Source organism: Chionomys nivalis, chromosome 7 (genome assembly GCF_950005125.1).
Source record: "Chionomys nivalis chromosome 7, mChiNiv1.1, whole genome shotgun sequence".
Classification (NCBI taxonomy): Eukaryota; Metazoa; Chordata; class Mammalia; order Rodentia; family Cricetidae; genus Chionomys; species Chionomys nivalis.
The window spans coordinates 49,988,218-50,014,095 of NC_080092.1; the positions used below are offsets into that span (position 1 = coordinate 49,988,218).

The 25,878-nt window shown below is 47.3% G+C and overlaps 1 protein-coding gene across 2 annotated transcripts in view; it reads left to right on the forward strand.

Annotated features, from left to right (window-relative positions):
- Positions 1–25,878, forward strand: part of Pik3r5 (phosphoinositide-3-kinase regulatory subunit 5) — a 66,191-nt gene that overhangs the window by 22,591 nt on the left and 17,722 nt on the right. For both annotated transcript variants that reach the window (XM_057774898.1, XM_057774897.1), the window contains exons 2-5: positions 19,727–19,842; positions 21,742–21,842; positions 22,678–22,746; positions 23,494–23,632. In XM_057774898.1, the coding sequence (XP_057630881.1) occupies positions 19,740–19,842; positions 21,742–21,842; positions 22,678–22,746; positions 23,494–23,632 (412 nt within the window). In that variant the 5' untranslated portion in view covers positions 19,727–19,739. The remainder of the gene's footprint in view (positions 1–19,726; positions 19,843–21,741; positions 21,843–22,677; positions 22,747–23,493; positions 23,633–25,878) is intronic.

Here is a 25,878-nt window from a genome sequence, read left to right on the forward strand (position 1 = left end):
CTGGGGCGAGCGCAGCGCATCTTGCTTTTCTTGGAAATCATCATTGATTTGTTAGAAAAACAGGAAACATTGGGGCTGCTGGTGTGCATCTTGACTTTTCTGTTTTTGTTTTTTGAGTTCCTTTCATCTGTGTCAGGCCCAGGTTGTTTGGAGGGTGTTGCCAAGCAACGCAGCCCTGCAAGCCTCCTCCTGGCATTCTTTGCCTGCCCACCCTCCTCTCCTGGCTTTCCTTTTGGCTTCTGTAGCCTCCTTCCTCAGCCCCAGGGACTGCAATGGAGATGGGTCAGATGAGGTAACCATGGAAACGTGATGAAGGGTCTCAAGTCAGGCTATCCTTCGATGGAGTGCCTGAGCCTGCTTCCCTCTGCCCCAGCCCCACCCTTTTACTGTGGTTAGACTGGAAATAAAGCTGCCTCTGCCTATGGCAGCTGCTGTGTCCAGGGCAGTTGGAGTTGCTATCCCCGACCTACTACTGCTCCATAATGGTGTGACATCGCCATTATAGGAAGTCCTTCATCTCTGTCTGATCAGAGAGGAGCTGGAGGAGCTCTCAGATATCACTTTGTGTTCATGGGGACACTGTAACAGAAAGAGGAGAGACTGTCTTCACGTGCCTGGAGTAAAGAGGAAAAACAAGAAGGAGAGAGGCTGTGGCTATCCATGTGTTGGATCTTTAGGAAAGCTCCAGAAAGTGCTGCTATTTCCTAGAGTCACCTGTGGGGTTTTCCCTGAGTCTCATCAGGTCAGGGATTAGCACTGCGGATGTCTGGTGGTTAGTTTAATCAGGCTACTTTGCTGTAGCTATCCACCCCATAGTATGGCGATATGGAAATCCCATCTCATTCTGAAGAAGCTATAACCCAGAAGCTATGTGGCTTGCCCCATTGTCCTCCAAGCAGGGCCCCAGGGCATGAGATGAGCTGTGCCTTCCATCGTGAGAGGTCCTCACCCATCTTCCCTCCTCTGCAGATAGCTGCCCCTGAGTTTTCATTTATTGCTATAGTCTTGACACCATGCCTCATCCCAGAGGAACTGAGCTTGGGGACTGCCCTTTTGAACTCATATAAGAAGTCTGATATGAGAGATCAGAAACTCCCCACACCACCCTGGAGATGTTGCTTGGCAGAGGCACCGAATCGCCCCTAGAGACAGGGTGTGTCTCTAGATACACGGAGACAAGCATAGCTAGGAGCTGGTGATAGGCTGTTTAGGGAGTACCCGGAAAGCAAGCAGACTGTGGGAGCTCTGAACTGGATGCGTGAAGTGGCAGCAAGGTCACACCAGACCGCAGGATATAAGCATCAACAACTAATAGCAAGCCCGAGGCCCATGTCCCCATTCCTTAGGGTTTCACAGCTCAGGGGCAGAGGATAGGGGATGGGGTAGAAACTCTCACCTAGGGGCCCATGAATGTGGATGGAGGACCGGTGACATCATTTTTGTCACTCACTTCTAACTGAAGGTTAGTGTTCCCTTTCAGTATGAATACAGTCAATAAGCCACAGTCATCTCAGTAGCACCTGTGTCTTTGTCACCAACAGAAATCCAGATGTGTGCACATCACTCTACAGTGGTTGCAGATAGCTTTTGTTACTTATGCTTTTTAATATTTCAGAGCTGTGTTGGAAACCAGACTTACGGCTAGGTTTTGTTATTCGATGCGTTAGAAGGATGCTTATGTTATTACTTTAGAAATCTGGTTGTTTTAAAATAATTAACAATTGTATTTCCATGGAGTGTTAGTTCCTTGTCTTGTCGCTCTAGTTTCTCAGCTCCTCTTCTTTCCTCTCTCAATTTTATTATGTGTATGAGTGTTTGAGCTGCCTGTATGTCTTTACACTACCGGCATACCTGCTGTCCAGGGAGCCAGAAGAAAGCATTGGATACCTGGGTCCTCTGGAAGAGCAACCAGTGCTCTTAACCCTGAGTCGTCTCTCCACCCCTCCCTCCCACACCCCTGCTTCTTTCTCTCTTTTAAAAAATAATGTATTTATTTTTATTTTATGTGCATATATGGTGTTTTCCCTGCATATATGTCTGTGTGAGGATGCCGGATCTCTGAACCTTGGTCCTCTGGAAGAGCAGTAGGTGCTCTTAACTGCTGAGCCATCTCTCTAACCCCCTGCTTCTCTCTTCTTCTTCTTTTTTTTTTTTTTTAACACAGCCCAGAACCCTAGCTCATGAGATGATGGTTCTTCCCACCTCACTTAACCTAATCTAGCACCTCCCTCAAAGAGTTACCCAGAGGTTTGTTTCCATGGTGATTCTGACTCTTGTCAGGTCAACAATCAGCAGTAACCATCACACATGGGATGCATTTCCTTTGCAATCATACAGATTTAATCTCGTGCATTTCAAGCATTATTCTGAAGAGAGTTCTGTAGACTTCTCCAGACTGTTGGGTAGGCTCACAGCAATCAATAAAAAAAAAAGCCATAAGAGATGCTTATTATTGGAGCAGTTAGGTCAAGAATTCTAGGTGTTCGCTGACAGTTGAGCAGAGTTTAGGCATTGGGCTCCTTGAATTCTCATCTTGGTTCTCACTGGCTACAGGTCTTGAGAAAGTGGCTTCATCTCTCAGATTCATGGTTTCTTTGTATGTCAAAGGGGGATAAATAATGCCAATCCTTAAGGGCTGTTCTATGTACAAGTGACTTCCTACTTCGGCACCTGGCAGGAAAGGGGTTCCACCGAAGCAGGTGGCACACAGCTACGCAGCGGTTTATTTAGGCCTAGGAGATGCAAGCATGATTCTTATCGATTACAGATGAATCCCCAGGCTAAATTCCTTTCTGTTCATATAGATGGCGACATTTGGATCGCACCTGGACAATGCTTCTCATCTTTTCCCTTGCTCTGGTGGAGTCTACATATTTCCCAGGTCTGAAGTTTGATCCATAAGTATAGTTATTGAAGATATACTTAAGGCATGTCCACATGATGGAATATGTGACCCTAGGAAACACATGAAGTGAGAAAACACAAATGCAAAAGACTATATATCACATGATTCTGTTTGTATGAAATGCTCATAAAGATGGAAGTGGGTTCCTGGTTGACAGGGGATAGGGAAGTGGTTGCGGGGCTTCCTGGTGATGGAAATGTGTAAGAGCAGGCAGTAGTGATGGTTATATAATATACTGAGTATTCTAAAGTCTAGAGTGGACACTTTACAGATGAATTTTTATGTTACAGAAACTATATCTCAATAAAAAAGCGAAATTCTGCACCAACCTCTTGACGGTGAAAAGATAATAAAAAGGAGATTACGAACACCTCTAACCTGCAAATAGGGCAGTTTGGGTGAAATGGACAAGTTCCTTATTTCTACTGAAACTCATGCGAGAAGAAATAAATTGCCTGCATAGGCTTTTGTCTATTAAATAAAGCAAATTAATAATTAGTCAATTCCAAAACGGACGCACCAGACCCATGTGGTGTCGCTCATGAATTGTGATGATCGTTTAAGGAAAAACGCTAACAGCATACTGAAATCCATCCCAGAAAACAGAAGATGAAGGGATGTTCCTTGATTCCCTTTTTATGAAAAGGATCTCACTGTGTACCCCTGACTGGCCTGAAGCTTACTCTGTAGCCCAGTCAGACCTGGAACTCACTGTGTAGCCCAGGCTGACCTGGAGCTCACTGTGTAGCCCAGGCTGACCTGGAACTCACTGCTGTAGCCCAGGCTGACCTGAAGCTCACTGTGTACCCCTGACTGGCCTGAAGCTTACTCTGTAGCCCAGGCTGACCTGGTGCTCACTGTGTAGCTCAGGCTGACCTGAAGCTCAGTGTGTAGCCCAGGCTGACCTGGAACTCACTGTGTAGCCCAGGTTCACTGTGTAGCCCAGGCTGACTTGAAGCTCACTGTGTAGCCCAGGCTGACCTGAAGCTCACTGTGTAGCCCAGGCTGACCTAGAGTTCACTGTGTAGCCCAGGCTGACCTGGAACTCACTGTTGTAGCCCAGGCTGACCTGAAGCTCACTGTGTAGCCCAGACTGGCCTCAGAGCTCATTCTCAGGGATCCAGCTACCCCAGCCTTTCAAGTACTGGCGTCAAAACTGTGCACCACCATGTTCAGGTTCAACTCACGTTCTGAGGTCAGCATTACACTAATGCCCAAATCAGAGAGAGGTATGTAAACCAATGTATCATATTTTAACTTCAAGTTCCAATTAGTCATAACTGACTAATAGGAAAGCAATCTTGACCTAGAGAGGTTAGTGGCATAAGCCTGTAATCCCAGAATTTAGGAGGTAGAGGCAGGGGAATTAGGAGTTCAAAATCAATCTTGGCTACCTAGCTGTCTTAAAGAGAAATAGGAGAGCAGATAGAAGTCAATATCCCCCATGCCAATGGCTACAAAGGTGTGCACAGCTGAGAGCAATTTTATCCAACAGTGCATAAAAGAGCTCGGCCCCACATCCAGAAACACTGTAGACCATGAAAGATTTATTCTGGGCACACGGTGGTTAGTCAGCATCTGAAAGTCAGCTCGTGCAGCCCACGGCTTCAGCAGGCTAGCCGAGAAAAGCCATGATCATATCAATAGATTCAGAAAAAAAAATTCAACGGTCTTGCACCTATCCACAACAAACCAAGATTAGAGAGACAGGTCTTTCTAGGGGCTCTAGACAGAGAAAAAGTGCATACAGAGATGGTGTTTGAAAGTGCAGTGTCGAGAAGCGAGATACTTCCTTATTAAGATGCTCACTCGCCATTCCTGCTCAAGTTTGTACTTTTCTGCCCTAGCCAATGCAAAACCCAAGAAAAGGAAATACAGCTTTTACAGAAAGGGAAGGAAGTCATAAAACCGGTCTCATTTGTGGCTGAGAGTACTGTCTGTATGAAATCCTAAAGATTCAGAAGCAATATCAAAATTTCTTTAACTAACAGGCAGTTATAGCAAGGTTAGAGGGTAGAATATATGTGTGTATGTGTGTGTGTGTGATATATGTCATTTATGAACTAACAGGCAGTTATAGCAAGGTTAGAGGGTAGAATATATGTGTGTATGTGTGTGTGTGATATATGTCATTTATGAACTAACAGGCAGTTATAGCAAGGTTGGAGGGTAGAATATATATGTGTGTGTGACATATATATATATATTATTAACAGTCAATTGTGTTTCTATATAGATCAGCAGTGAATTGTTGGAATTTCAAATAAAAACCCAGTACCATTGAGCTGAAGAGTTGGCTCAGTGGTTAAGGGCACTTGTTGTGCAAGACCCAGGTTTGATTCCCAGCACCCATACAGAGGCTCGCCACCTCTTCCGGCACCAAGTACACATGTAGTGCACAATCACATGAGGGCAAATACTCATATATATAAAATAATAAAAATATATCTTAAAAATTAAAAAACCATATTATCTACATAGCCATCAAAATGAAGAACTTATGTAGAATCTAATCTGTAATGAAATATTAAGTGTATCAAGGTTTATATGTGGACACCCCAAAACCAGTGAACGAAATCTAAGAAAATATAAATAAATGGAGAGGCATTCCATGTTCATAGACAGGAAACCTCACTATGGCTAGGGTACCAGTTTTTCCATAATTGATTTATGGCATCGGTGAAATCCAAACAAAAATCCAAAGTTACTCTGTCATTATGAGCCAGTTTATTCTAAAGTTTATATGGAAAGGAAAAGGCCTAAAATAGGGAACGAAGTATTAAGGGAAAACAAAGTCAGAGGCTGCCACTACTGACTTCAAGACATACCGTTGTGCAGTAGCGTACTGGGGAGAGATAGACAGTAGCCAGCAGAGCAGAGAGCCCAGAATCAGATCCACACAAGTGCTCAGTCAACTCATCTCTGACCGTGGAAACCAGATAATATCGTATAGAAAAGAAGTCTTCTCAACCAATAGCACAACAATGGATATCGGAACACAAACTCGACACTTTTCACATAGAAAAAAATTACTGGGGGCTGGAGAGATGACTCAGTGGTTAAGAGTGTTTACTGCTCTTCTGGAAGACCCAAGTTCAGCTCCCAGCACCCACATGAGGAGAGTGGCAGCAGCCTGTAACTCCAACCCCAGGGGATCTGACCCCTTCTGAACTCTGAAAGTACCTACACACACATGGCGTGCTCCCTCCCTCCCTCCCTCCCTCCCTCCCTCCCTCCCTCTCTCTCTCTCTCTCTCTCTCTCTCACACACACACACACACTCTTTCTCTCTCTCTCCCTCTTTTTTTCTCTCTCTCTCACACAAAGAATTACATAAAAATTATTCTAAAGGAATCAATTATTCTAAAAGTAAAGTGCAAAGTAACAGATAATGAAATTTCTAGATGATGAAAATCCAGATGGCTTGGAGTCTGGCAATGGATTTTTACTTATTTTGTCTTCCAAAGCCTCCATCAATTAACAATGAAGTTAATCCCCCCAAAGACATGCCTACAGGCCAGCCTAGTCGAGGCAGTCCCTCAATTCAGGCTATCTTTTAGATGTTTCTAGGTGCAGCTAGCTGGAATTTAAAAACTGATTAGCAATGACTAACATACCCATATACTAGTTACCAAAGGCAAGCCTTGTGTCAAATCAAACGTGTAGTCCATGAGTATCACAGCAATGGCAGTGATGTTGTTTGGTACCCACACAGCTTGTCCTAACCTATCCAGATCTCCATCAGATACCACAGTGGGAAACTGGTCATGTCAACCTCATAGTCAGTGGGGCATCAATGCACAAAGCAGATGTAGAATTGAGTCTCAGCGGTGGCGATGGCAATATTGACACACTTGAGAACTAAATTATTATGGTGCAGCAGGCAAGCAGACCATATATTTACCACAGTGAGGGTCCCATTCGTCATTTAGCCAGCTGGCTCAAACCCAGGTATCTTTGCTACCGAAAGCTCATGGCAACATTTCCCAGCAGAGATCACAGAGGTGGGTGTAGCCAGAGGGAAGTTGGTATCGGGTAGGTCTGGCTCCAGATTGGTCTGGAATTCTGTCAGAGCAACACCTGGGACACCATCAAATCTTGGAGGAGGTGGTGATGAACAGTAGCATCTAGCTAATGAGGCAGTTAAGGTTGGTGTAGGTTGGCGCACGCACGCACACGCAATGCAAGCAAACACACACATTAAATCTTTTTTTTTTAAGAAAGAATTAAGTGCCGGGTGGTAGTGGTGCATGCCTTTAACCTTTAATACCAGCACCTTTGGAGGCAGAGACAGGTGGATCTCAGAGAATTCAAGGCCAACCTGGTCTACAAGAGCTAGTTCCAGGACAGCCAGGACTGTTACACAGAGAAACTGTCTCAAAAAACTATAAAAAAAGAATTAAGTTGTATATTTAAAAGAAGGAAAAAAGTAAAGAATTTTTAAGATATTAACTGAAATCCCATAGAAGCCCCATTCTGACAAGAGCATCCAGGAACTCAGAGTTTTTCTCTGTTCCCAGCATAGATTTTCCCCAGAGTGGTTATCTTGTTAATGTGAGGAGGAGCCAAAGACAGGTCCCGTCTTCATGCTCTGGTCTTAAGGGTGCTGCTGAGAAAGTTTGGGTTCTGACCTGCACCTCTTTCTTTGGCCCCTAGCTGAGGAAATCAAGGAGGAAGCTGGTCTTCCAGGCAACGTGCCCTCTCCGTGGGTGTCCAAAAGTGACTTAGTCACTGGGTGTTGTAGTTGACGTGATTTCCCCTCAGGCCTGAGGAATAAATATCCCCTATTGCTCATGTGGGCATAACATTATGGGGCCATATTAGGGTGGGGCTTTGGTTTGTATACTCATCACTGGGTAAGGAGAAGCAGTCTAGGCCCTATATCAGGCCATGGGATGGAACCATTAACGTGATGAACTGGGCACTGTAATCAGAGCTGAAAGGTCAGGAATGAGAACAGATAGGCATGATGTAGTCATTGAGGAGGCAGAGAGACTGTGGAGGATGGGAGGGTAAGGTGGGTACCCTCCCCAGCCTGGAGGTCAAAAGACCTACCTTAAAGAAATGAGCTGTGGGTCAACAAGAAGGTTGAGTGGTAATGACACTTGTCACCAAACCTGAGAACCTGAGTTCAGCCCTGTATTCACGTGGTAGAGGAGAGACCTGACTCTTAAACACTGTCCTCTGACCTCTGTGTGTGCACTGTGGCGTATGCACACCCATAAACACACATACACATATTTTTTAAAAGATATGAATGGGGATGGAGAGATGGCTTGGCAGTTAGAAGCACTGGCTGTCCTTATAGAGAACCTGGGTTCGATTCCCAGGAGCCACATGGCAGCCCATGACCATCCATAACTCCAGTTCTGGGAGATTTGATGCCCTCTTCTGGTCTCCTCCGGCACCAGGCATACAAGTGGGACACAGACACACAGGCAGACAAAACACCCATACACTTACACATAAAACAAAAATAAAAACAAATCAATAAGGATATTAATCATAAACAAGATACAGACTGCGTGCTGGGATTAGGTTGAGGATGTGGGAAGGGAGAGAGCAACGTCTCAGGCAGAAAGAGCTAAGGCAGAAGTCTGGCCCTGGCCTGGAATGAAGGGGTCTTGTGAATGGTGTCAGAAGGTGTAACTGTGTCCCAGGGCAGGGAAAACCCACAGAAAAGTTTTTAAGAGGACTGGGAGCAATCTTCTGACACCCTACAGTTCTGTGGGTTCTGGGATTCCCAGCAGGTGCCCAAACCCCGTAGGCTTTGAAAGGCCTTAAACACGCCTCATGCCCATTCCTGTGTCCTCTTCTCTGTCATCTTCCAGGTGACCACCATTGGATTCGTTTCTCCACTAATGAATTTTGTCTGTTTTAAAATTTCTTGTAAGTGGAGCCAAGAAGTACCCATTGTCTTTCGTGCGCCTTCTTTTCGCACTGTGTTCTGGGGTTTCATCCATGTCATTACATGTATTCATGAGTCTTTCATCTTCCGTGTATGGCTCAATAACGAAACACTGTAGTGTAGTAATACACTGTATAATGGCGAATCATCCCTGTGCTGATGGGTCAGGTTGGTGTCAGGGGGAGGTTATTCTGAACAAAGTTTTCTGTGAGCAGTATTGAGCAACTCTTTTGTCAACATAGGTTTTCACTTCTCTCGTGGAAAGGAGTGGACTAGTTAAGCTAAAGGCTAGGCGATTGGTTAATTTTGCGAAATTGCCAAATTGTTTTTCAACTTTGTACCATTTCACAATTCCATCCACAATGAATGATTGTTCCATAGCCTCATCAACTTGGTATTGTTAGTTTTTGTTTTAGATATCCTAGTGTTGGGCTGTTTCATTGTGGTTTTGAATCTTCGTTTTGCCAGTGACTAACGGTTCTGACAAAATTTTAATGTGTTTATTGCCCACTTGTGTGTCCTTTGTTAAGCATGGGTTTACTTCTGGGGTAGGAATCATTTGCTCTGTGTGTGTGTGTGCATGTGTGTGTATGCGTGTATGCATGTGTGTATGCATGTGTGTGTAAGAGTGTATGCATGTGTGTGTAATGTTTATTCTAGTTTCTAGCTTGTTTTTCATTTACTCATAATCTCAAAGAAGAGAAGTTTAAAAACTATAAACTCCAGCTTGTCAAGTTTCTTAAGGATCTATTTGTTTTTATATTATGTATGTGAGGGCTTGCCTGTATGTAACGTAGTGCACCGTATGCCTGTCTGGTGTCTACAGAGACCAGAAGAAGGCATCAGATCCCTGAGACTGGCATTGAGCTATGAACCACCTGATGTGGGCGCTGAGAGCAGAAGTCAGGTCCTCTGCAAGATCAGCAAGCACCCTTAACAGCAGAGCCGGGCCCTCTCTCCAGTGCCCTGCCCATGACTTTTAAAATTAGGTTTGAGGTCTTCCTTGCTCTTGAGGTGACAATTTTTTAAATGGCCATGTGTGTGTGTGTGTGTGTTGTGTTGTGTGTGTACTTATTAGTGTGTTTGTGTGCTTGTGAAGGCCAAGGTCAACATTAGGTGGCTTTTCATTTCAATTTTTTTTTTTTGAGATAGTCTTTCCCTGAGTTTGAAACTAATTGATTCACTGATGGCTGTCCAGTGAGCATCGCGGATTCTCCTGTCCACCCTCCAGGGCCCTGGTTGTAAATGCACACCGCTGTGCCCAGCTGTCTGCATGGATGCTGAGCTCTAAACCCAAGCCCTCAGGCTGACGCACAAACTCAGCCAGCTCCCCAGCCCCGTGACAAGCTCTTTCTAGTTAAAACATGGTCATTGTGGGTATGGTGAGAGTCATGAGGGTCTGAATCTTATTTCAGTCTTGGGTTTTAGTTGCCTTCTCAGATACATCTTCATCAAGGAAGTGGGGATCCCTGCCACATTATTGCCAGATGGGGGTAGAAGTCCTGGTTCCATACTCCACCCCACTGAAGATGGGGAGGGTCTTTGTTATTAGTGGGTAGAGAGGGAGTGGCCTCTACCCAGGCCTCTCTGGCTGGAAAGGGCAGGAATGCATCATTACTACTCTAGTGTTACCATGGTGATGGGAGAGAGGATGACCTCACTACCGCAGGCACCAGTGAGAAGTCTAGACTCTGCACTAGGTTTTCCTTAACACCACCTATTGGGGATAGGGATGCATATTGTCTGGGGTGGAAGCCCGGGTTCCACTGTCTACAGACACCAGGGGTGGGAGGGAACTTGACCTCTGTGAGGATGACGGACCTGGCTTTCTACTTGGATTCCTCAGTCCTCTGACAGAGGACCGGGGAGCCTCTCTGTAGGTGACAGAGCTGAAGCGGAAGCTCTGCCCTCGCCCTCACTGGTGGCAGCAACACCATACTTTCTCCATGGAGCTCGGATAGAGCAGAGACCCTGCGGCTAGAAGGCAGGGTCTTGTTCAACTGCCCCATTCGTTGTCCTGGAAAGGTCAGCTTTTCCCATCTGTATGCACTGGCTTTCTAGGTTGCCAGTTGTTCACTGTGGAGTGGAGGCTGTGGGAACAAGAAGAAAACCCTGGGAACTTGCCGCTATGTCGTTCTGTCGTTCTGTGTCCCCAGAGTCCTTGGCTGCTCTGCTTCCTCTGCCCTCCAGACAGCCTTAGGTTCACATCACACTCCCTGCCCAGAATGTGCCAGTGTACTGCACAGGAAAGAACCATTTTCTCCTTTTAACAGGTACAACGCCATTCTTGGTGCAATGAAAAGCGAGATGTAGAGGTTGGGGATGTGGCTCGACTGGCAGAAGGCTTGCCTAGCGTGCACTGAGCCCTCCCTGGCTTAATCCCTAGCACCACACAAACCAAGTGTGATGCTGTATGATTGGACTCCCAGAACTTCTGAAGTAGAGACAGGAAGATCGAAAGTTCATCGGGTGGGGGGAGTTTGTGAAGCCATCCTGGGTCTCAAAACAAAACAGAGGTATGAAATATCATTTATTATAATTTTTTTTGTTTTTTCAAGACAGGGTTTCTCTGTGGCTTTGGAGCCTGTCCTGGAACTAGCTCTTGTAGACCAGGCTGGTCTCGAACTCACAGAGACCAGCCTCCCTCTGCCCCCCAAGTGCTGGGATTAAAGACGTGAGCCACAACGGTGGAAGGGAGAACCGACTCTTGCCCATAGCCTAGGTAGACTTTTGCGTGTCTAAAAAAGGATGGAGTTGAGTCCTGTGGGCAGCGTGGAGAAAGGATCAGGTTTGGCTATGCTTCCAGCTCAGGCCATAGGAACTGTGGTGACAGAAACACAAATAAATAAATGGCTTAACCTGCTTGAGCTGCAGGAATTGTGGGTAGCCATGACTGTGTCTTCAGGAGCTGTGATCGTCAAATGGAATCAGCAAGTGAAACTGTGTAGCATAGGCCAGCCGGCCTTCCGCCCCCCTCCCCTCCCGCTCCTTCTCGTCTTCCTCTTTATTCCTTCCTCCTCTCTAGACCAGTCATCCTCAACCTGTGGGGCACAACCCCCTTGGGGATCATACATCCGGTATCCTGCATATCAGGGATTTACATTACAATTCATAAAAGCCGCAAAATTACAGTTATGAAGGAGCAATGAAAATCATGTTATGGTTGGGCCCACCACAACATGAGGAACCGTGTTAAAAGGTTGCAGCGTTAGGAAGGTTGAGAACTGCGTTGGGCTGAAATTCATGATGAATTGACATTCCGGTGGAATATCACATCAATTAATGCTTTTCTTCTATTTGTGGTAAAATGCACATACCACATAATATACCTCTTAACCATGTTTCGCTCAACTATTCAATAGCCTTAAAAAATAACTTTTTTATCTAAAGACAGTGTCTCATGTAGCCCCAGACTAGTCAAGCTCAGTGTGTAGCTAAGGACGGCTTTGAACTTGTGACCTCACTGCCTGAGTGCTGGAGTTACAGTTGTGCACCGTCACCCTCCCTCATTGATGTAGGGGTCACAATCCATCTTTACCAGCAGAGCTGCACCCCACCCCTGTTGAGCAATCTTAACCCCTTCGCCCAGTATCCATTAGTCTCCAGAACTCGTTCATCTTATGTCTCTGTACCCATTAAACCACTTCTATCTCCTTCTCTCAGCCTTAGGCAGCGGTAGTCAACTTTCTATTTCTATGACTGACTGCTCCACCTCCACAAGGGCAGCCATGCATTCCTCTGTCTACCTCACACAAGTGCAGCCATGCATTCCTCTGTCTACCTCATACAAGTGCAGCCATGCATTCCTCTGTCTACCTCACACAAGGGCAGACATGCATGCCTCTGTCTACCTCACACAAGGGCAGCCATGCTTTTCTCTGTCTGCCTCACACAAGGGCAGTCATGCATTCCTCTGTCTACCTCACACAAGAGCAGCCATGCATTTCTCTGTCTGCCTCACACAAGGGCACCCATTCATTCCTGTCTACCTCAAACAAGGGCAGTCATGCATTCCTCTGTGTGCAACTCACTTGCTTGCCCATCATAATTTGCTCAAGGTTCATCTACAATGTAGTGTGTGTCAAACTGAATAACTACACACACACACACAGAGACAGAGACAGAGAGAGGCACCTCGTTTATCCGTTCAGTTACTCGTGGATGCTTGGGGTGTGCCCACTCTTCGGCCCCTGTAACAAATGCCTCTGTGAACATAGCCATTCATGAACTTGCTTTCAGTTATCTTGAGCCCAAATCCGGAAGTGGAGTTGCCGGGTCATATGTCAACTCTCCTGTCCCTCTTTTGAGGGACCTTGTTGTTCTTCCATGGCTGCTACACTGCTTCCCATCCCCAAAGCAGCATCTCATAAAGTTGTTTTTTTTTTTTCCTTTAATAATAGCCAAGCTAATTGGAGTAGCCTAGGTTTTGAGTTGCATTTCCATGGTGATCAGTAGTGAAAAGTATCCTATTACTATGGACGTTATTGTGTACGTGGGGGGCATGATATGTGTGGGGGGGTGCACCTGCCATGGCCCTGGGCAGTCAGGGGACAATTTTGTGAAGTCTGTTTTCCTACTTTTCCTTTATGTAGGTTTCTAGGGATTGAACAAAGGTCACGCGCGTGTGTGGAAATCGCCTGTTACCTAGTGAGCCATCTCATTGCACTGAAATCCCTTTTGGCTGTTTATTAGCCACCTGCATATTTCTCTGGAGAAGGATTTATTCAAGGCCTTTGTCTGTTGGAAATGAGGCTGGTGCTGGTGATGGGGTTGAGTTGTAGGAGTTCTATACCTTGTCTAGAGCTTAGCCTTTCATCTCTCAAATGACAAGAAGCCTTCTGTTCTGTGAGCACTTTACCCTGAACTGTCGCCTTTCATGCAGTCTTGGTCCTTAGATCTAATTTAGTTTTGTCTCTGAGGTCTAATTTGTCTGTTTTTCCTTTGTGACCTGGGATTCTTCAGTGTGTACCATCAGTGTTTGAACAAGAAATGTTGCCCATAGTCTTGGCATTTGAATGCTTGGCCCCTGATTGGTGGAGTTATTTGGGAAGGTTTGGTGTGTGCAGCCTTGAGAGAGGACATGTGTCACCAGGGGTGATCTTTGAGATAAAAAAGCCTCACCTGTTTCTAGTTTGTTCTGTCTGCTTGGTGCCTGCGGTTTAGATGTGAACTCCCAGCTTCTGCTCCGGTTGCCATGCCTGCCATGCCTGCCATGCTACCCCACAATTACATACTCTGACCCTCTGAAACCGTGCGCCCAAATAAACTCTTCCTTCTGTGTGGCCTTCCTTGGTCATGGTGTGTTATCACAGCCGCAGGGGTACCCAGGGGGATGCACCTTCTTCTGCTGGCTCCAAGAGTTTTGCAGTTTTAATTGTTTCTGTTTAGGCCGGTGATCCTTTTCGCAGTACTTCTATATGACTCTGGACCTTCTGACGCAATGAGAGGATGCGTGTTTCCCTTTACTGTCGCCTTCTCTTCTGCCTCTCAAGTTTTGTCCCTAAAAACTGCTTTTCTTAAAAGTTCATTACTTTTGTTTCTCTTGATGCTATTCAACGTGGGCCTTTTCCTGACAGCGTATCTTAATTTTAGAACGAGATAATGTTAATTTCTATGCTACTTTTTGCTCAATCACATCGTCTAATTCCTTTCATTGTTGCAGCCATTTTTGTTGTTGCTCACTGCGGTTTCTATAAGCACTGAGCAGGGCTGGCGGGGGAAGTGTGATGAATGTCGCGGGCTCGATCACTGGCAGGGCTGTCGTTCTTGAATGACATATGCCTTATAAGATCTCACACCTTAGCCACACACTCAGCCTGCAATTATTCAGAACACCCAGCTGAGCAAGAAATGAACTGAAATAAAGAACTTCAGAGTACACAGACATGCAATAGCGAGCGATGAGACAAGTCAGACTTTCAGCCACTGTTCACACAATGCTGTCACCATGGTTACGATACCTAACGTAAATGTCAAAAACAATAATTTCAGCAACTGTAATCTTCCATAAAGTGTTTAATACAAATCTGAATCTGTGCTCTAGATAATATAGCGACACACTCTGAAGAGAGGGTCTAGGACCACAGACTCAGAAATCCCCGTCAAAATGGCATGGGAATTCCTGGCCTTGCCAATACGTTTTGAAATCTTGATGAAAAGGAGTGATGTCAGAAAACAGAGCAGAATTCACAAAGCAGACATCTGAAAATCTGTTCCAGTAACTCTAGGAGAAATTAGAAAAGCGATTCAAAAGTACTTAGAGGGAAAGAGCCGAGGTGACTCACGGCTGGCGAGAGGGTGTGCTCGCCCGTCTGCCAAGGCTGCCAAGACTACCCGTTATCTGGGCTCTTGCTTCGGGCTCCCACTGCGTCTCAGGGAAAAGCCTCCCGACTCTCTTCAGGGTCCTCAGTAAGGTTGCCAGCCCTCTGCACTGGCTCAGAAGAGGAACTTGGACATGGAAGTGGCCACTGTTTAATGTTTCAACACTGCCCACCAGGGGAGCCTGCCTTACAGCCACTGGCATTTTGCAATGGGGGCTCCTCTTCATAAGAGGATCCCAGGGTTGGGCATCAGAGACTGAACAAGTCAGGTCTTGCTTTCCAGGCATTTGTAAAAGGTGTCATCCTACTGTCTACTGTCCCTTGTTTCCCAGAGTCAATGGGGCTTTGCCCACAAGTTGTAAAGAGTGGCTCGTGTCACTGAGTCATCAGGCCGTCTTGAACGTGCAGGCTCAGCAATGAGCACAAGGGCTGACCTGACCCACGAGGCTCTGGATGAGGCCACTCTCATCTCTGTAGTTCTCCAAGGGACTCTTCCACTGAACTTCTACTGCTTTCCTCAGGTTCTCCAGGTCCAGTGTCCAGTAGATCCTAACTTTCAAAAATGCATTTAATTATTTTTATGTGCATGGGTGCTTTGTCTGCATGTATGTCTGTCTGTGCACCATGTGCCTGTCTGGTGTCCAGGGAGTTTAGAAGAGGTTGATTCTGTGAATACAGATGGTTGTGAGCCACCAGGTGAGTGTTGGGAATTGGAACCTGGTCCTTTGGGACAGCAATTAGTTCTGGTACCCACTGAGCCATCTCTCTAGCCCTGGGTCCTAATTCTTAGATAACCACAGTATGCCAGGGATCCCAGCACACCAGAAACTCTGCTCTGGGCTCTGAGGACATCTGGCTTTCCAAAGAGAAGACCTTGATCGTCTCCTTAGAATCAGAGAACACCAAGGCCACAGGAAGAAGGATGAAGAAGCCATGTGTTAGCAGGCACTGGAGAGGTACCAGGGATGTTGTTGATGCTGGAGGAAGGCTGATAACAGCAGACCAGGATACTGGGCTCTGATGCCTGTAAGGACAAGGACACGGCAGGAAAAGTGTCTGCCGAGAAGACTCACATTTGTATCCTGACAGTGTAAGACAAAGGCGACTCATGCTGGTCACCCCAGCAAGACCAGAGGGGTGGTGTAACACTCAGTTCACATAGTTTCAGCCAACCCCCAAGCTAGAGAGGCGGAGCCCAGAGCCCCGTTATGCTGTAGCATGTCCTCTCTCTGGCTAATAAGAGTATCCATTTTCTGGAAGAGGCAGACTAGGCTGGGCAGCTGGTATATACAGACATGTCAGGGCTTAAGATCATCAGCAACTGGAAGTGTAATCCCTGCCAAGCAAAATTCTGGTAACTAAGTTTTCTCTTGGAGTGGAGGCGTGCACTGGCTTTTTCCCTTCCTCCCTCCCTTCCTTCCTTCCTTCCTTCCTTCCTTCCTTCCTTCCTTCCTTTCTTCCTTCCTCTCTTTCTTTTTCTAATTGCATCTTACTTGCAGAGGGACAGTGTGTGCAGGGTTCAGAACCTAGACTCCCCGGCTCTACATTCTGGCTTTGCCACCTCTTAGCTGTGTTAACTCAGGCAAGCCATTCTTTTCTTCTGGGACACTAATTACCCATCTTTTTCTCCAGCCTTGCTATTGTCCTGCAGAGGTGGTCCAGCCTTCCATCCCTTACTACTGGACTTTCCTACCCTGATGACAGTCTCCTGGGCTAGATTAGCAACACCACTTAAGTCCTGCTTTCTTTCTGGCGTCCAGATCCCTCCCCCCACAGTGGATGTGCAAGCTGTCCCTCCTGCCTCTTCCCTGCTCCCAACCAATGCTCCTGATGAACTGGGAGTGAACTTGGTGGTGCTTCAACTGGTAGGAGACTCGCATCCTCAGATATCCTTTTTAAATCCCTCAAGCCCTTGGTTTCGGAGGGGCTGCACACCTTCCAGAGAGGTCGACTCTTTTCTTCTTTGCAGTCTTAAGGTGGCGGTGATGAGCACACACATGCACTGCCATTCCAGGTTCGTGCAAACAGTACCAAGGTCATCGCAGCCCCGGCTAGCCGGCTAATGGAACTTTAAAGACTCATTTAATTTTACATTACATGTGTGTGCCTGAAGAGACCAGAGGTTTTGGATGCCCCTGGATCTGGTGGTTGTGAGTTGCTGCTGTGAGTGCTAGGAACCGAACTTGAATCCTCTGCAGGATCAGTAAGTGCTCTTGACTGCTGAGCAACCTCTCCATAGAGCTGCAGGATGTACGACATTCAGCACTTTGTACCTGGGGTTCAGGCTCAGCCACACCTAGGGAGGAAGGAAAGTCCTACCTGTCCCCCTTGAACTGTTGGGAGCAGTGTGTCTTCTTTCTAGTTCTACCCTACCCCTGGTGGCCTAGAGTGAGTTCCTTGTGGAAAGTGAAGGACTTACTGGGGTGGCTTCTGGTCTCCCTCAGGAACTCGACCTGCAGTCGATGGTGGAGCAGCTATGAGGACAAAGACTGGGTCATGACATGGATCTCCAAGGTTGTCTTTATGAAGGGTCCTGGTGTTCTGGCTCCTTCAGCAGGTGCTGTCAGCTCAGGGCTGACAAACAGACTGGATAGGTTCTAGTATTTGGACTGTCACTAAGGACAGGGGCTCAGCATGATCGTTTAGTCACACTGGGTACCAGCACAGCCCAAAATAAAAAAGGAGCCGAGCCCAGAAAATTGCCCTATCTGTCTGGGGCAGTGGATTCTGCCTGGTCCAAAGGCAAGCGTGGCGGTTGTTAGAAAAGGCCTTAGAGGTACTTTGAGGCCTCCCGGCATCACCGAGGCTAACATTCAGGGGCTTAGTCATGAATACTAAGCAAAAATTCTTCCGAACTCAGTTCACCATCCCAGCCTCCAGGGCCATGGGATCTGGGACAGGCTGTGTCCCACTGTCCTGACACATGGCTCCAGAATCTATGTCCTTAGCAAACTCATCCCTACACCCAGACCTTGGCAATACTATCTCATCTTTCTGGAATACCCTTCCTCTCACGTGATCCTAGGTGTCCCTATCTGGCTTTAAATCCCCTGTTTGGAGAACCTAAACAATTAGTGTCGACTGGGCAGTGTCCCTCTCCCAGTATCATACTGTCTTTTGACATCTGTCACCTTCCAGGAGTCCCCCGTTTTGTATAGTTGATGGAGTTCCTGTTCTACCCAGGAACAAAAGTCTGCTCTGTCCCAGGCACATAGAAGGTGGTCAGGAAATAAAAGGTGGCATGGACACATGGGTGCCACTGTGCCATCCCAGTTCCGTGGTGCATGGCTGTCTCGGTCATCAGTGGAGCAGTTCATGAAGAGCTTACTTCAGGGAGTGCGTGTTCCCCCCAACCCCACCCTCCCCCCCATCCCTCCCCCCCCCCCCCGCCCCCGCTGGAGAGGCAGGAGGATTTGCCTAGGTCGGGACTCTGGGATCTGAATGGGGGGAGGGGTTCATCCCTCCCCTCTTTGCATGTCGTTTGCATGGCTCAGTTAGGAGGTTCTGCTTCCTCTTCTGGTTTCCTGGTTGGTCCTCAGATTCCCCAGAACTGTTCCAACCCCTGCTTTCCGGATGACCTGGTGTGACAGGCTGGAGACACTGTCTACAGCAGACTGAACCCCTGAGGGCAGGCAAGAGTGACAGAGAGGGTTGCATGATACAGATCTCACTGCACCCTCCCCACAGCCTCTTGACATCCGGACGCCACCGTCTCCACTTCACAGATGAACAAACTGAGGTTTGGGGGAAAGCTCAGGCATTTGCCACAAATCTCATGACCAGCAAAAATCAGATTCCAGTTAAGGTCTCACTCTGTTGGACACCACCACCTGGCTTAGTTGCTGTACCAAGCTACCTGCCATGACTTCTCAAGGACCCAGGGAGCCCTTCCCAGAACCCAGACATGGGATTGGCCTTATTGGAGGCTCTCAGTTTCCCTCTTGGTGTTAAACCCCTTCTGAAGTTACCTCCTGTGGCCCTCCAGCTGAGCCACTGAGTCTTGGGAAAATGCAGAAGTGGGCTGGGCAAGGGCTCAGGATAGACGGCAAATAAGAGGCTAAGGTGGGAAGGACCTAGGCCTCAGGAAGGAGGTTATATGGGATGGGAATGGAAATGTGTGAGGATAGAACCCCACCTTTGCCCTAGCCCTAGCACTGGTATTGGGGTGCCCAGCACGTGGAGGGAGACCCTGCGGACTAGAAGACACAGGTCTGGAAAGTCACAAGAAAACCCCCACATGGTTTTGATTCCCCCCTGGAGGTCCCCTGCCCAAAGGCCTGAGGTTTGGTCCTTCTCTGGACATCTCTGGGCATTTGCTAGACACTTGGCAACACTCCCTACTGCCTGGTGAGTAGGCATGTCCCGTGTCCCCCTAGGTTTCCATTCGGTAACCCTCTTTTCCTCCACTCCATGGTGCTCTCTCCTGCTGCACAGATGAACCTTCTGGAAGCTGCCTCCTCCCTGTGTGCACAGTGTCCACAGTAGCCAAATGGGCTGTGAGCCTCTGTCACTTTTACCACTGCCTTGTTCCCCTAGCCTGAAGTTCTCCAGGAAGGGACTCCAACAGGCTGACAGGTGTTTATCCTCCATGCAGGCAATGACTCAGGATGCAGCCAGCAGCCACAACGTGCACAGAGGACCGCATCCAGCATGCCTTGGAGCGATGCTTGCATGGACTGAGCCTTGGACGCCGTTCTGCACCCTGGTCAGGTAGGTCTGCGAACTGGGAGACACTGTAGAACTGAGTGAAGCCCCTGAGGCCAGGTATGGCACCCAGCAGATTCTGCTTCCGTCCCTGTGTGCCAGGTGAGCAAGTCCTCCAAACCTCGCCGGGGCAGAAGGCAGGCACAGCCTTTGTTTAAAATTCCTCCATAGCAGGTTCTCCTGCTTTCTCTCATAGAACCTTCCTCCTCTTTTCCCTCTTCCTATTACTCCTCCTCCCCTTCCTCCTCCTCCTTCTCTTCTTCCTTCTCCTAGTATTGTCTTTGTTTCCTTAGCATCTGTAGACACACAGAGTAGAGCCTGCTAGAAACGTAGCCCCTATCTCCAAAAGAGAAGCTAGGACTTCAGTCAGCTCTCCCCCAACAGGGTTTGCTTTTTTCTAGTTCTTTCGACAGCCCCACTCTGGTCTTCCCTAAATAGAACAAAGAGAGGATCTCAGCCAGACTGCAGGGTGTCTGCAGACTGAAATGGTGGTGTCCCTGGAAGCTGACCCCCTCTCTGCTCAGATGTCACCTTTGTGGACAGCTTTCTCAGTCCTTGGGAATCAGATGAATTTGGATTGACTCTCACTGACTCTGCAGCCTTGTACATTCCACTTGTCTTTGTGGGAGTCCCAGTCTTCTGCCTGGGTAACAGGAATAATCACGACTAGACGATGGGAAAGTGGGCAGAGAGAGTGTGTGCAAAGGCCTAGCACAGCACTAGCTCGTAGTCGGTGGTCAGTAAAGAATGCTTTTTCTTCTTCCTTTCTTCCCTGGTTTTGATGGAGTCAAAGTTTACATAGCATTGGGGGCAGGCATCGTTAAATTAAGAAGCATGAAACTTCCTGCCTTCTGCCAGGCTGCTTTCCTATTGCTGGTTTCCCCCTCTCTTTCCTGCAGTGCTCGGTGTTGAGTCTAATGTCTCATGAACGCTAGACAAGTGCTCTACCACTGAGCTACAACCCCAGGCCTTTTGCAGGTTTTGAAAAGAAAAAGAATCTATAGGTACATGGATACACTTCCAGGGATTTGAAAGCTGCTTGTATGGCATAGACCCCCAGCTGCATGAAGGTCACATCCCCGTCCACCCCTGCTGCACTCACTCCCCACCCCACCTCTTTAATTTTTAGGGGTTTGCCCTTGCTGACTTCAGGGAAAGAGAGCAACCCATTAAGAAAGTCGGGGGAAGTCACGGTGACAAATGCTTGGAGCTTTTCAACTTAGTGAATCAAACTTCCCCTTCCTGGGCTCCACCTCCAAGCCCTCTTAGGGAGCCCAGTGACTGTGGCAGACTCTTCGCTCTTGGATCCGGGGTGGAACTCCTCATGGTTCCTGTCTAGCGATTTCCACCTCTGGCCCATCTTCCTCGCCACTGGTAGGACTGGCACCCACTATAGGAAAGCTGGGCAAGGGTGGTGGTGGGGCCACTGCAGTATCCCGAGGTGCCAGAGTCTCAGCAGATTCACTGGCCTCTAAGGAATCAGCCACCCTCATAGCTAGGGAGCTCCCAGCCAGTGCAGGAATAAGAAACAGGTCCTTAAGTCTTGTGGGCTTTTCTGTTTTGTTTCCATCATTGTTATTGCTACTCAATATAACTCACTGTGTAGCCCAGGCTAGCCTTGAACTATGTAGCCTACTGTGCCCCTTAACTCATGATCCAACTGCCTCAGCTCCCCAAACGCTGGGATTACAGGCCCGTGCCACCACGTCTGGCTTTGTTACGTCCTGATGGTGCTTAGGGACTTTTAATGACGGCATTTCTCCAAGATTTCTTTAGAAAGAAATATTCAGTACATTCGTTCTCCCACAGCAAGTTTCCAGAAGAAACCCCCTTTCTCTACAGCCCTGCCTGTGGCTAGCCAGAGAGAGTGGAACTAACCACCAGCCCAATGTGTCCCTTGTCTAGCTGGACTGTGTCTGAACTGCTGGAGCCTACAGGAGCTGGTCAGCAGGGACCCAGGCCACTTCCTCATCCTCCTGGAACAGATCCTACAGAAGACCCGAGAGGTGAGGGTGACCCAGACGTTGGTGACCATAGCTAGGACCGACTCTGTAGAGTCAAGACATAGGTCAGCTCTGAGGCTCCTGGACTAGCTGGATGGCTTCCTCAGATTCGGGAGCCCATCAGCCACACTGGGCATCCAGGCTCTCTAGGAAGGGTGTTCTCAGGTGCTGCGAAGACCTGAGTTCAAGCTGCTTCTTAGGATAGGTGCTGCTTGTAAGTTAAGGTGTGGACTAGAAGGAGTGGGGTGGGAGCTTTACTGAACTCCTTTCCCAGAAGGATCCTCAGCAATAGTAACAAGGAAGGGAAAACGTGTTGGGAAGGGAAACTGAGGCCTCCTCTGACAGCTCAGTGCGCAGACTTTTATGAATGCCGAACTGCACCAAGATTCCAGAAGGGGCCAAGTTCCCAAAATAGACTCCAGCTGTTTTATGAAGGGTTCTCTTTTAAGTTGTCTTTTTAAAAAATGAATGACTGAGCCGTAAAGACGATTCTCCCTCTTAGCTGACTATCCCTAGAAGAAAGTCTATCACTTAAGTCCGTTACTTCTTGCAGCATTTATATCATCCCTCTGGTATCAGAGTCACTTGGTGCCTTTGCTTGCTGATCACGAGCAAACCGCCTCGAGCGCCACACCCCCTCTGGAGAGCTCAACTCCCAAACCCACTACCACGAAGCAACAAGGGGGAGCTTGGTGGAATAGCTCAAGCAATAGTTGCAAGAGAGAAGGGCATGTCTGAATTAGTCTGCTGGGTCAGCACAGCAGAGATGGTGGGCCATTCTCTATGCCTCGAGTTGCACGGTAGCCAAGAGACCTTAACCTCCCTGTCATCTCCACAGGTCCAAGAAAAAGGCACCTATGACCTCCTCGCCCCACTGGCTCTGCTTTTCTATTCCACCGTCCTTTGTGTAAGTCCGGGTGGGCCAGGAGCTGAGAGGGAGGAGAGGGAGGAGTGGACATTATCCCAGTCGCAGGCCTCATAGCTCTAAGGAGAAACAGAGAAACTTGGGAGTGATGACACCAGAGATGGGCTTTGATCTGATCCCTTCCTAACTCCACCCTGGGAAGGAAGCCGCTAGTCACTATAAATGGTTGCCATGGTGCCTGGTATCTCTGGGCTCCATGAGGAGCCATGCCATAGCATGGTCATGGGAGTGACATGGGAAGATGTCCGTCTTCTCTTTCACCCTAGGGATCAGCTTTACCAGCTGTGATCAGCCCTGCTTTTCACCAGACCGGTGAACCAAATGACTGCTTATGCATTGAACTCAGTTCACCCTAAGAGTAAAAACATTTGCCTCTCACGAGGATATTTACATATGAACAGCATACATGCTGAAAATCCTTCCTCAAAGTGAGTGGAAACAGTGACACCATTTATGACCTCCGAGTTGACAGCATTTCAGAGAGGCTTCCTCAAGTGTTGGGCAAAACTGTGGTTTATTTGACGAAAACCAAGTTCGTTGCTATAGAGACACTCGGAGTACCATCTTGTCCATCTGTTATTCAGTCTTCTCTGATATTGCCCTGAGACACTGCTCCCAGGAAATGTGTGTCCTCTGTGGGGTATTCCAGAAAGGGGATAGATGTCGTCCTGGACTATAAATAAACTCTTCCTTACCTAGCTCATCTCTTACTGTCCCATCCCATCCTAGACACCACACTTCCCACCGGATTCAGACCTCCTTCTAAAGGCAGCCAGCACCTACCACTGTTTCCTGACCTGGCCGGTTCCCTACTGTAGCATCTGCCAAGAGCTGCTCACCTTCATTGATGCTGAGCTCAAGGCTCCAGGTGAGGAGCAAGGGGACCAGGGATCACATGACTAGGAGAACTAGCTCTTCTCGAACAGTTCTTCTCATAGGGGCCGCCTCATCCTTTCCTGTGCCCTGATAAGGGGCTGGCAGTTCCCCCTTCACGGTGTACTTCACCATCACCAGATGGTTGAGCCTGCACAAGTTAAAACAGTCAACGTGAGAAGTGATTAAAGAAGGAATTGTTCAGGGAGGCCAGGGCATTAGCCAGGGCTCTCTGCGGCTGTGCAGCTCACTCAGAGAAGTCTCCAAAATAATGGCAAAAGGCCTTTATTTGCTCTCTTTGTCCTGGAAGCAGATAGGTAGTTGCAGGAATGACTTTCTCAGGAACAGTGCCTGCTGCTGGGAACAAAGGGGTTGGTAGTTGTCTTGACCTGACAAGTAGACACGTGCGAGCAAGGACTTTGTGCTTCCGGGGTCTTTCGTAGTTCGGATTTGAACAGTAAGGGATCTTGGGGAATTGCGGACGCCGTTTTAAGCCATGTTTACTTCTTTTGTGCGGGAGTGATGATGCACAAGTGTGCCTTGCTGTGCACGAGGGGCAGAGGACCTCTGGGAGCCTGTTCTCCACTTCCACCACGTGGGTCCTGGGGATGGGACTCAGGTCAGCAGGCTGGGCAGCAAGCACCCTTTCCTACCGAACCATGTCGACCACTGCGGATGCTGTTTTAAAATGGGAATCAGAAGAAATCCGTGACAGAGCAAGAGGACGAGCAACCAAGCCTGATTTGCTGGGAGACTGCCCCATACCAGAGTCATTGACCACGCGTCTATGCAAGGGAAGTCATCTCAGTAGATGCTTCTAAAACATTTGCTTAGCTACTTGATATTCAAAGCCCCTCGATATATGGAAACTATTGCCACAGAAGTGATTTTAATATGTCAGCAGCCTAGATGAACTGCTACAAGCGTTCCCTTTCAGCTTGAGCATCCTTCTGGTTGTCCTTATATGTATTTTGCCTATGCAAAAAGAGATCAAAACTATTTCTTCATCTGGAAGAGGTAGCATTTTAATTTTATAACACTCATTGGCTTATCTAAGCCATGAATAATCACCTGAATGAGTAAGCCACATGGAGAAAATAAGCAGGTTAGCTTCCCCATTTACCAGTCCCACCCGGTAGGAAAACATCCCGGACTCTGGAGTGAGAGGAGGAGGGTTGTTGCAAGTTTGAGAGCCGGTCTGAGCTACAGAGTGAGACTCTGTTTCAAAAAGAAAGAGATAAAGGAGAGAAGGAAGGAGAAGAGAAGGAGGGAGGGGCAAAGGAAACAGGGAGGGAGTGGGAACACAGCTGAGATAAGAATCTGAAAAATATAAAATGGGATATGTGAACAGCCTACACAGAGAAGTCAGCACTATAAAAGACCATTAATAGAAGAGATACATTGTGGAGTTGAACCAATATCCTAATAGCATCAGGTATCATGAAAACAATGTAACCAAATCAAAGTAACAAGCTCATTTAAAATGGGGTGGCTAGAGCCTATGAGATTATAAATATCCTACAGAAGCATTTAATTATTTATTTGCTATGTGTTTATTTTAAAAAGAGAGATGACTGAGAAGGAAGTATTTGTATTGCTAGGTCTTTAATAATGCTAAAATTATTAAAATAGCACATATTGGAGTCGAAATAGATAAGTAGAACAGAAAGTAATATCTAGAATCAAGTTAATTACAAAAAAAACTATGGTATGGCAAAGAGACACCCTGAAACCAGTAATAAAAAACTCAATCATTTAGTTAATGGTACCAGAATCATTTTTAAAATGAGTTGAAAATATGCCCTAAAAAATGCAATCCAGCAAAGCATTGTTGATGCACACCTTTAACCCCAGCCCTCTGGAGACAGAGGCAGGTGAACTCTGTGAGTCTGAGGCCATCCTGATCTCTATAATGAGTTCCAGACCAGCAAAGGTTACATAGATAGACCATGTCTCAAGAAAAATAAAATTCAAAATGAGGCTCCATCTCAAACATAAAATAAGTTGCAGATGAGTAAAAGATTCAAGCATGGAAAACAAGACAATAAAACTGGTAGAAGAAAACCGGTACCTGAACCTGGACTGGAGAAGAGCCGTCAAACACAGTCTTAAGACAAAAGCCATGGAGAAGTGTGAGGATCTAGAAGCATGGACTTGAAGTCTCATAAGTGGAACATAAATGACAGAGTAAAATATATAAGTGTGTATATATACACTGATAGAAATTATTTCAGATCTATG